Below are 12513 nucleotides of genomic sequence, written 5' to 3'. Positions count from 1 at the left end.
GTTAGAGATATGTCAGAGGAGGCAGGCCACAAGAGACAGCCGCTGGAGGATACTAGTAAAGGATCATCTCGTGTGCAGTGATAGTACAAGGCACCGTCTCCTCCCACTAGCTATTGTGGCCTCCCTGCTGCCACATCCTGCTGTTCCAGTCCCTAGTCTCCTGTTCTCCACCGGGATAGACTGGCAGCTGTAGCTTTGCCCCTTGGAGCGATGTCAGAGGTGACATGCCATAAGAGACAGACGCTGGAGGACGGTGAGTCATCTCCAAAGAGGGAAAATTCAAAGCGGCTCACCCTTAGGATTGCCCCCTCTGAAGGTCCACACAGGTTCTCACTCTCTCACACATACACTTACACACTTGTGGGGACGGGGGGGGAGAAGTGCCATCAACCATTTTCACCCAAGGCGCCATTTGCCTTAGAGCCATCCCTGCCCATGACTGAATATTGGCCTCTAAATCAGTGCAAATATTAAGAAAACTGATGGGTATACCACTGCTATGGTTGTTGTTTAATTGTACAGTGGCATCTCCTGTCCATGGCCTTCATTTTTCAGTCCCTCTCTCTTCAGTTAGTTGAGCTCCCTCAAGAGCATGCATAGTTTAGCATGATCACGCTATTTTGCTTCCCCTCAGTAAGAAACAGCTGAAGTTACCAAGGGGGTCATTTTCCAAGCGGATCGCACGCGATAAGGGACGTTTCGCACGCGAAAAGTCCCTTATTGCATGCGATACCAAGATGGGCTCAGAGTTGGGGCGGCGTCAGCCCCAGAAGAGGAGGAGTCGGGGCGACATTGGGGCTGATGCCGCGAAGAATGCGCCGACAGTGAAAGGTAAGCACCTTTATCGCTGCCGGTTTCTTGCCGAATAACTACATCTTTTATGGTGCAGTTATTCGTTGCAACGCCGGCAGCGATCGCACCGCGGAGGTACGATCGCTGCCGGCTAGCACAGGACCACCCCCCCCCCCCCCCCCCGTTACCACGGGATTCACTATGCCTTGCGGCATTAGTGAATCCCGCCCTAAATGTTAATAAGCCCAGAACCACAAACTGGTAGGCACTTGCCAACTTCTACATTTAAATACATAATTGGCTTGGCTCTGGTCTTTTGATGCATGATAAGCATTATTTTTTCCTTACCAGTGATATTAAAAATTAGTTTTATTTTCTGGTCTGTCATTGGCATGTTACGTCTTTTGTGTCTCTTCACCCGCAGAGGGGCAGCTTTGGGGAGACTGGAGAGGTGTTTCTGTATTTGCTCTTCCTGTATTACATCTAGGAAATCATCATAAGAATAATCCAGTCTGTTCACAGCACCCCAACCGCCAGGGCCTGGAAATCATTAAACAAACAAAAAAAAAACAAAAAACACAGTAAAATGGAAGAAAAATCTGAGAAATCTAAATGAAAGTTATATCAAGAATGTTTGATTTGAAAGCAATTTCGCTAAAGTAAATTTTTTTGGCCAGATGTCCTGTGTGCATTTTGAATGTACAAACACAGATGTCATTTTTATTACAAATATACTTGTCTTTTGAAAGTTAAAAAAAAATAGCCATCCTCTTATTATTTATTTATTTAACATGTTTTGTATGCCGTATATCAGTTTTGCTATCATAATGGTTTACAAGGCAGGAAAATTAGGAGAGTAACAATAGAGTTTTAACAAAGAATTTCAAAGATAAAGTTATTCAAAAGTGACAGAAGTTTACTACTGAATTTCATTCTGTGCAGGGTAATGTATTTAAACCAAACACTGACTTATAAATATCTCTGCTGCAAGGATGTCCGGACAGCAGCATGCATTAATGTTAAATTGTTATTTATTATTAGGCTTGATAAATCTCAATTCTTACAAAATATATCAATGCAATGTACATTAATTAAACCTACTCTTTGCAGATTGAGAAACAATTTAATCTTCTTTCTGTACCTGCACCCAAGCAAAACAAGTTGGCAACCTCTCACTCTTGTCCCTAAAGAAAGGCATGACCAGGTCATCACTATACTACAGGGATGTGCAGAAGGAAAACAATTGTTTTGATTCTTATTCGTTTCGCCAGGACCCTAATTCATTGTATTCATTTTCATGGGAAAAATCCTGATTCGTTTTCCATTAAAGTCAATGGGGAAAGTATTTGCAGCCTATTGTTGTCTGCAGAATTGGGGTTTTCTTATCAATTCTGATGAAACTTCTGGGAAGCAATCATCAGAATGAGAAAAGAGCTCCAAGGTACTTAGACTGTGGCAAAGTGGCACCAAAGTGGCATGAATAGCCTAAGGCACTTTAAAGGGGCAAAGGGATACCAGGAGTGGCAAGAGTGCTTTAACAGAGGTGCAAAGCAGCAGCGAGAGTGTAAAAAACACACCACAGCTTCAAAAGAGAGCACCAATAACAGTTGCATGAACCCTTGAAGGCAGCACGACAGGCAAAGTGGCAAGCAAGTGGCATCAACATCCTACAGCACAATGAAGGGGAACATAGCAAGCAGAAAGACTAGCACCAACACACTGAGGAACCATGAGAGTGGCAAGAACACCACAAGGAGTTGAGTGAGTCATCTGGTGTATGGCAGCAAGCAGAGTGGCAGAAAGTTGATAGGGGCAAGACAAGCTGGCAGAGGCGAGGTAGTCAGGTCGCTGTGGTGCTGATAGGGGAAAGACAAGGAGGTAAGACAAGACGAGGCTCAGCATGCAGCGCGACTGTCAACCAGGGAATACTGTCCATCCGACCCGTCTTGAAACACGGACCAAGGAATCTAACACACGTGCTAGGACCTGAAACATGATTAACCCCTGGGTGGGGTGGAGCGTTACTGCTGTGCACAGGGCCGGTGCAAGGGTATTAGGCACCCTGGGCAAACCTTACAGCCTGGCGCCCTACCCCCACCTCCCCATACCAATTTTAAATTATACATTAAACACATATTTTACATGAAAAGTGACATTCTGAGGTAAAATTAATATATAATTTCATGCACTGTTGTGATGCCAACAAGAAAACTTTGCATCTTGGAATTCATATGACATCATACCTATTGTGATATATTTTGGCATGGTCCTCCCGTATCAACACAGTACTATCTGCCAACACTCAAAGAATAACAACCCTACCTATGAAAAAGAATACCACAAATATTACACCAGAATCTAAAATATCAATACACCTCCTATCAGGAAAACAGAACAGGCCAAGCTACTACAGATCCCTATAGAGAAACCACATGCTAAAAGAATGCTTCATCTCAATCTTTGCATGCAGAACACAAACCCTCACCAAATACAGAATAAAGCCACAAAGTATAAATAGAAATGTGCAGACAAAAACAGAACTGTAAAACGCATCACGCCAGACTCTATACAGTGTAACAATGGAAAAACAAAAATTTCACTATTCCTCATGAAATAAATCAATAAAATCAAGATATATAAATCATTAATCATAATTATCAAATCATACTAATAAAATAATTTCAAAACAGCTGATGAATAGAATATCCAATAATTAAAGACTCATGCAAATTTTGAAAGCTTTACCAAACACTAATAAAATATTTCAAACAGCAGACACATCACATACTATCCAATAATTAAAATGGTAGTCAATCAAGAAAACTGAACTTTAAAAGCCACCTTTACTTACCCTTTCCAGCAGTTCTCCTAGTCCTTTCCCTTGCAGGCCACACCAGAAGCAGCTGTAGCTGCTGAAGCTGTCCTCACTGTCCTCTTCCTTAGGGACCATAACCAGTCTCTTCTGTCTCTCTCACACACACACCAGACACACCCTCAGGACCAGTTTCTGTCTCTCACACACCAATCATCTCCCCAACCAGTCTCTCTCTCTCTCTCTCTCACACACACACCAGTCATCTCCCTGATCAGTCTTTCTCACACATACACACGTCACCTCTCTGGCCAGTCTCTCTCAATCACACAATGCTCTCGCTCTCTCTTACTTACACATAGACTTTCAATCACATACAGGCTCTCTCTATTTCACTTACACACAAGCTCTCAATGACACACATGTTGTATCTCACTTACAAACAGGCTCAATCACACACATGCCCTCTCTCACAGCCACAAGCCAGCCAAAAACATGCTCCATCTCTCTCTCTCGCACACACACACTGACACACACAAGCACCCTCCCTGACTCACATATACACCACACATACAGAAGCACCCTTCCTATCTCATACATGAAGCATCTTCCCTGTCTCACACACAGAAGCACCATTCCTTTCTCACATACTCACCACATACATACACACAGAAGCACCCTCCCTATCTCACATACATGAAGCACCTTCCCTGTGTCACACACAGAAGCACCATTCCTTTCTCACATACACACACACACAGAAGCACCATTCCTTTCACACACACACACACACACACACACACACACACAGAAGCACCATTCCTTTCTCATATACACACATATATACACACACACAGAAGCACCATTCCGATCTCAAATACATATATACACAAAGGCCCCCAGCTAAACAGCTCGTCTCCAGCGGCGGCTGGCAGCGGCCATCTTCATTTCTTTGGCCTAGTCTTGGGCTGTGCCGGTTTTCATTTCTCCGACGGCGGCTGGCAGCGGCCATCTTCTTTTCTTCGACCCGGCGCCCTCAATGGCCCGGAGCAGAGGAGGCCACGTGATCTGCTAGTCCGGCCCACCAGGGAAAGCCCAATCCCCCGATAGGCCAATCTGCCCCTACTTTATCACATGGCCTTCTATTTCTCAAACACCGTGGCGCGAACCAAAAGAATGGAAATGTATGATATGTTGCATTCGTGGGGGATCGCGATACGTTTTGTGGACCCACAAATGCAACGAATAGGGACCTATGCATTGCGGATTGCGCATCCGTTCAAAACGAATGCACATCCCTACTATACTAATCCCCAGACCCAGGGCAGGAAAAGCAGGGATTATTGTATGTGAAGACTGAGACAAACTGGCAGCGCTATGAGGAGTAAAGTTGCACTATGTCTGAAATACATCAAATAAAACCAAAACACTGCATAAAAAAATCATTGAGGTCAATATTCAAAGCTTTTGTGTGGGTGTCTTTTCAAGATACCTGTAGAATACCCAAGTGTTAAATATTTCTTCTCACCCACTTCCACTGAATGCACAACTATTGTGTGCATAACCTTTTGAGTGCACAAAATATAAGTGTAGGGGTGGCAATGGGGATAGGGGATGAAACAGATATTCAGTGCTACACAGCTAAAGGTATGCACATCTGTCCGGTCAGTCTGAGTATATTTAGCAGCAGACTTATGTGTCTAAGGGGGTTATTTTCTAAACCTTTTCGCGTGCGATAGGAGGTTAATTAGCTGGAGGGGAGGAGTTCGGCGGGGAGGGGAGGAGTCAGGGCGGGGAGGGGGAGGAGTTGACCATGGCACCGCTGCTGGTGGCGCTATTTGTGCGAACAGCTGCGGCCTTTCGCAGGCCCGCTTCCCCTTCACCCCCACCTCCTTTTTCGCTGGATTCATCATTCTGCGAAGAATGATGAATCCAGCCCTAAATCTGCTAAATATCCGAGAAACGTTACTGACGTAACTTTCCCTGGATAAATTTGCCACTTTTTGTCTTACTGAATATTGATCTCATTTTTATTCTCTATTTTTAAAAACATTTCTATGATTTTTTTTTTTATAAAACTATTTATAATCTCATGCTCACAGCATTAAAGCTATGGGACGGAGGGGATTTCCTCCACCCCATTTTATTTGCATTCCGACATGATTATAGTTTGCTGATGGTCCCATGATTTAATTGGAAATGGATGCACAAACAATATAATATCCCCCTCTGTGCTGCATTAAACTATTCATATTACCAATTGCAAAACCATTCTCGTAGTCATAATTATATTCCAGGCATTGTTTTTGGGGCAGATCCTCCAGTCGGCAGTCAACGTCATCAACATCGTTGCAAAAAGATGGAACCTGTAGGCAAGAAAGAGAAGAGTCATTAGAAAGATTTAAATCAGCCCCAAATGTTTCGCTCCGTTTTCCAGCACTCACTTTCTTGAGTCTTTACCTTTTATTACCAATGACAAAGCATCGAGGGGCGTGAGAGTAAAGAGGAGGGAAGAAGAGGTGCATTTGGTCGCAAAGCTTGATTGGATGACCTGCTCCTTGTCTCTAATCAGTGCAGTGTTGCTGCTGAGCACAGTGGAATGGAAGCTAAGCCCTCTCGTCTGTCGCTGCAGAGGGAACATTTTCCCACAGCACTTTTTTTTAATCTATTTATTTACAAACATTCGATATTCTGCTTTTTTTTTTTACCAGGAATGGTCTCAAAGAAGATTGCAATCAATTTTAAAAGACTAGCAAGTACATTAGCAGTTACATTAGTCGTAGCATCGTGAGCAGTCACATTGGCAGAGTGTCCAGCCATAGGAACTTCATTTGTTATTAAAAGACTGCCTGGGGGGGGGGGGAGGCCTAATTGAACAACCTGGCCTTTGCTATTTTTTTTCCGGAAGGTGAGGTAGCAGGGTTTAAGGTGAATGGTAGGGGTACCTTGTTCCGGATTTTGGCAGCATAGCAGCTGAAGTCTCTGAGCCTTGGCAGGTCAGTTTGCAGAGTTCAGCCGGGGGAGGGGGGAGGTAAGAAGGGCTCCCTACACCTCCACCAGATCTCTGGTGGAGGTGTAGGGAGCAAGGAGACAGGAGAGATTCAGGGCCTATTTATTTACACCATGAAAGGAGAAGCAGAGGACATTCAATGTAATCCTGGTTTCTACAGGGGCCAGTGAAGTTAATGTAGAATAGGTCTTATATAGGATGATGCTTTGGGTGCTATCAAGATTTCAGCTGTGGTATTTTGCATGAGTTGAAGGCGTTTCAATTTGCATCAAGAGATACTTGGTTTCAGGCACATAAGTGGCTCTTTGAAAATAGTGCTGCATGTAAAAGTGTGCATGGCACATGATTTTGCATTAACTTTTACATGCATACTAAACAGGCATCCTGTGTTGGGGGGTGGAGTTGGGGCAGCATTGAGATTTACATGCACACCTCCCATTTTCTCTAGAGCAGGGGTAATTTTGTGCGTGTATGCCACACGAGGGTCCATGCATAACCGCAAATTTTCAAAGCAGGTTTATACGCTTAGATCCACTTTGAAAATTCTGACTTAAGTCTGCAGGTGCAAAGTATCCACAGCAGACTTCAGCCTATGAGGGCTGTTCCCTACTTTCCGCTGGGTGCATGACTGGCAGTGTCAGAGCGTTCTCATGGACCCACAATGTTATCAAGAAGCAGCGCACACTTAGCTGGCTTCTTAAGAGCTAAGTTTACAAATGATACCTACCTAGAGGTTTCCCCGCAGGCTGGAAGGGCAAGCAAGAATAGAATTTGTTATTGAATATAAATAAATAAGAAAGTTTAAGAACTGCAAGTAGGTGTTAAAGAAGAATTTTATTTCAATGTGGAACTGGCAGGAAAAAGAAGTATGTGATTAGTAAGGTATACTTCAGGAGTATACCTTTTAAGTGAATAGGTTAGACATTAAAACTTATACAAAAGCAGAAAATAAAATAAATAAATAAAATAAATACACAATAAATTACACAAATCAAAATTGTAAGACTCAAGGAGCTCCTTAAAAGAGAGATTTCTTAAAACTTTATATTTTATTTTACTGAAACTTATTACGCCATATCTCTCTATTTTCTTATAGATCTGTAAAACATCATATACATTTTACTTCTAGTATTTTTAGTTACCAGTAATTCCCTTAAACTATTTCCTAAAATAAGAAGGTGATTCTTTCTGAAAATATTTTGCTTTCTTTTCCAGGTTAAACACGTTCCAGTGGATCTAGATTCAGGTAAACTATCTTTCCTTTTATTTGTTACTGTGTCTGTTCAGTATTAGAAATAATATCGTTATAATAAAGCTGCTGTCCAGTGCAAAATGTGTCAGGTGCAGAAAAATCACTCACAAGTCTGATGTTAATATCCTACGGGAACAAATTTCTTGATTCCTAGTCTGTGTCCTTGATTCTGTCTGCCCTCTTATTCCAGAGCCTGCTACTCTATCTTTAAAACTCAATAAAAGAAGCTGCTACTCTGTCCAGAATCTAGTCAGCGTCTTGCTCAAATATAGGTGTATTTCTTAAAATTCACTACATGCGACACAAAAGAAAAGGTGTTTCTCTATTCTCAGCTTTTATTTCAGCTATGTTCAGCTATAACTTCCCTAATTTTGTTAAGATTTTTTTTTTAACAATTCTCAAATATTTAGGCAGTCTAGCACATTTAATAACTGTTGTAATGTTAGATTGTCACAGCTACTTGGTCTCCTCTGGGGCAGTTTCTCCAAATGGGTTTGTTTTGCACATAGCATGCCAGAAATGAATCTCATTCATATGCCAGGGTATGTGGGAATGATCTCAAACTCTCAAATTTACTATTGCCCTTCTGGGTATTGGCATTGTGCCAAAGAGCCTCATTCTGGAGTTCATTGGATGCAATTTTTATAGGCATCTGAGATTGATTTTTTTCTTCTAAAACTTCAGATTTACTAGGATTATTTTTGCTTTATGTAAATATTCACAGATATGAGACAAAGGAAGATAATGCCAATCTGGGAACATGTAAATCACAAATACAAACCTGTAAATATTTGCATTTGAACCAGGCCCAAAAAGATCAGAACCAGAAAAAATGCACAGTTTCAAACAGAGTCAAAAATGATTTGAAATTATCCAGGCTTGTCCGATTTGAGCTCTGATTGTCCACATTTCCCCAATTTGAATGGGGTTTGTATTTAATGGAAAAGATTTGCCCAATCATAAATATTGTATGTTTAATTCCATGTACTGTAAATGTTTTAGCTGAGCGATGTTGAATCAGGCACAGACAGCAAAGATTAGTCACAAATGTTCTTAGTCATTCTCTGGCTGATTTCCAATTCCAACTCTCACAATTCCCCAGGAAGGCTCCAGACCCATTTACTTCTGTCTTCAAATTACAGTAACTTTTCATTTAAAAACATTATATTTTTTTTTACTAGTAACAACTAATGAATAACACATTGGGCTGGTCTAAATCTTAATTTGGAATGCTTATAATTCCATCTGCCTATAGGTGTATAATGGATGATCCAAATTTACCGAGGCTTTATTTGGGAGCCAATAAATCTAAAAGTAAATAAGTCAAATTCTGCTGTTGCCCTACGCAAAAGAAAGGTTCTATAAAACTGTGAGAGTAAAAGATCCTCCACTATAGAAGGGCTGCAGAGTCTTAATTTCTCTACTCATTAGACCAGGGGTCGGGAACCCATGGCTCGCGAGCCAGATATGGCTCTTTTGAGTGCTGCATCTGGCTCGCAGACAAGTGTCGCCATACTTCGCGGTTCCCCGCTGACCCAGCTGCTCCCCGGTCCTCCGCCGCCCGGGCTTAAAATGCTGTCAGCCCGGGCGGAACGCGGCAGGACAGCTGGAGTCAGCGGCACCGGCGTGCTCTCTTCTCCCCCCCCCCCCCCCCCGCGGCCCGGAAGAGGAAGTGGAGAGCATCGGGTGCCTGCGCGGGAAGAAGAGACCACACTAGCGTGGTCTCTTCTTCCGCGCAGGCACCCGATGCTCACCACTTCCTCTTCCGGGCCGCGGGGGGGAGGAGAAGAGAGCACGCCGACTGGAGTCATCCGGGTGCCTGCGCGGGAGTCATCGGGTGTCAGCCGGGTGCCAGCGCTGGAGTCATCGGGTGCCTGCGCGGGTCTTCCCGCGCAGGCACCCGATGCTCTCCACTTCCTCTTCCGGGCCGCGGGAAGAAGAGAGCACGGTGCTCTCTTCTTCCCGCGGCCCGGAAGAGGAAGTGGAGAGCATCGGGTGCCTGCGCGGGAAGACCCGCGCAGGCACGCTAGTGTCCGATGGGAAGAAGACTGCAGCGCGGCTCGGAGGAAAATGAAAATCTTCAACCGCGGCCGATGGGACTCCGCCTTCGCCTCCGCGAGGGCTGAACATGAAGGAGGTTAGCGTTGGGAGGTGGCTGCTGCTGCCGCGAGTTCCCGGGGGGGGGGGGGGAGAGAGAGAGTGAATGAATGAGCGAGCAAGCATGTGTGTTTGAGATCCTGTGTGTGTGAGTGAGAGATTGCATGTATGTGAATGATTGAGAGCCTGTATATGTGAAAGAGAGTATGTCTGTGATTGAGATCCTGCCTGTGAGAGAGAGAGCATGAATGTAAGTTTACCATTGGGAACCTGTATGTGTAAGTTTGTAATTGAAAACCTGTTTGTTTGAAAGAGTATGTGTGTATGATTGAGATCCTTTGTGTGTGAGAGAGATCATGTGTATGTATGATTAAGAGCCTGTGTGTATAAGTAAGAGAGAGATCATGTGTGTCTGTGTCTGATTGACAGCTGGTTTAGGTGATGGAGCATGTGAGTATGTGATTGAGAGCCTGTGTTTAAATGAGAGAGAGAGACCATGTGTGTCTGTGTGATTGAGAGCTGATTTAGGTGAGGGAGCATGTGAGTATGTGATTGAGAGCCTGTGTTTAAATGAGAGAGAGAGAGACCATGTGTGTATGTGTGTGATTGAGAGCTGATTTAGGTGAGGGAGCATGTGAGTATGTGATTGAGAGCCTGTGTGTAAATGAGAGAAAGAGAGGACATGTTTGTAAGCATGTGAATGAGAGTCTGTGTGTGAGAGAAAAAGACAGCATGTATTTATGTGATTGAAAGCCTGTGTGTGTGTAAGCGTGAAAAGATAGACAGCATGTGTGTAAATGTGTAATTAAGAGCCTATATAAGTGAGAGAGAAAAAACATTTGTATATGTGAGTGACTGAGAGCATGTGTGTATAGGTGTGTCATTGAGAGCCAGTGTGAGAGAGAGCGCTGTATGTGACTGAGAGAGGAGAAAGTTCCAAGCAAACCACCCCACCTCCTGCTAATTCAGAACAATCTCAGGACACCTGGATATCAAACGTTCCCAGGTATGCAGAGCAAAAAAATTTTTGTATCCTTATTATTTTTCATTACTGGATCTTTGTGTCTGCTATTTTGAAATATTTTGTTGGTATCTGGAAATGTTTTATATGAGTTTTTAATTATTGGATATTCCACTCATCAGCTGTTTCGAAATATGTTCTTTTTGTTAGTACAGTTTTACTGCTGATGATTTTATATTTCTTGATTTGTTTTATAAGGATGGGTGATGTTTCTTTTTTCCTTTGTTACACTGCATACAGAGACTCTGGCTTGTTGCAGTTTCCAATTCAGTTTTTGTCTGCATGCTTCTTGTTATGCGTTTTGGTCTCTTTATTCTATGTTAGGTGAGGGACAGCACGTGATTCAGGTGAGGTTTTCTGCTGGCGTGTAGTTTCTGTGTAGGACTCTATAGCAGCCTGACTTGGTCCGTTTTCCTAATAGGAGATGTATTGGTGTCTTAAGGCCTGGTGTAATATTTTCAGAGACTTATTGTACTTTAAAAGTGTGATCTTACATAAAATGCACACATTTACTTGTATTTAGTTTTAAACATATTGTATGGCTCTCATGGAATTACATTTTAAAATATGTGGCGTTTATGGCTCTCTCAGCCAAAAAGGTTCCTGACCCCTGCATTAGACACTGTACTGAAAGCAGTTTATAGTATAATCAGTGGTTCATGTTCCACTTTTCTTTGCTTGGAATTGGTGATATAAGCAAGGCTAGGGGGCTGATGTACAAATCCCATGAGAGTTCCTGTGGGTTATTTATTTTTATTTATTTAGGCATTTTATATACCATCGCTCCAAAAGAAGATCACAACGGTTTGCAACATCTGCATGCGTATTCATGGTCAACGATTTATTTAGCATTTTTTATATACCGAGGTTCTGGTAACAATGTTACTAATCACTTCGGTTTACATATAACATGGAAATGACTTAACAAGTGAGTCTTACAGAGAACAAGGAAAAAGAGGAACTTGGAGAAAATTGAAATAAATAACACATTATAAAACATCAGTTTAAATAACAGCAATCTTATATACTAGCGATTAGAATGAATTAATCATGAATCAAGTGGTTGAAAATTTGCAAGAGAGATTTGCAATTAAAGATTTGCAATTAAAGATTTGCAATTAAATTCTAGTATTAATAATCGAAGTGGGATAAAATGAAATTGTTCAGTAAGGGATGGTGTTGTAAAGTTGTAAACGATCACATACTATGTCTCAACATTCACCTTCTAGTCTGATACCGCAGCACATACATTACTTCATAATCATAGATATTACACTAGCTACTATATAATCTATACCATATTCATGCATTTTCTTGGTCGACTAACAGCAAATACAGCTTGAGCTTCTAATCTTATTAATAATACATCATCTCAGATCATGCATTACTTATTGCTCGCTCCATTAAAATTATCTCTGGTACTGATGTACCTGTTATCAGTGTATTGGTCTTTTACATTAAATCATACGCTTTTGTAAAGAGCCATGTTTTGAGTTCATGCTTGAAATTCTCTCTGTTATCTGACGTAT

The 12513-nt window shown here is 42.3% G+C and overlaps 1 protein-coding gene across 1 annotated transcript in view; it reads right to left on the bottom strand.

The window, feature by feature from the left end:
• SVEP1 (sushi, von Willebrand factor type A, EGF and pentraxin domain containing 1) overlaps positions 1 to 12513 on the bottom strand; it is a 534033-nt gene that overhangs the window by 272976 nt on the left and 248544 nt on the right. Inside the window, exons 14-15 of the mRNA XM_029614894.1 lie at positions 5862 to 5970; positions 1141 to 1332 (exon numbers count right to left, since the gene is read on the bottom strand). Coding sequence (XP_029470754.1) covers positions 1141 to 1332; positions 5862 to 5970 — 301 coding nt within the window. The remainder of the gene's footprint in view (positions 1 to 1140; positions 1333 to 5861; positions 5971 to 12513) is intronic.

The sequence above is a fragment of the Rhinatrema bivittatum genome, chromosome 1, assembly GCF_901001135.1.
Source record: "Rhinatrema bivittatum chromosome 1, aRhiBiv1.1, whole genome shotgun sequence".
NCBI classification, from domain to species: domain Eukaryota; kingdom Metazoa; phylum Chordata; class Amphibia; order Gymnophiona; family Rhinatrematidae; genus Rhinatrema; species Rhinatrema bivittatum.
Note: the sequence above shows the minus strand (reverse complement) of the source record. Positions and strands in the feature narration are given on the sequence as shown.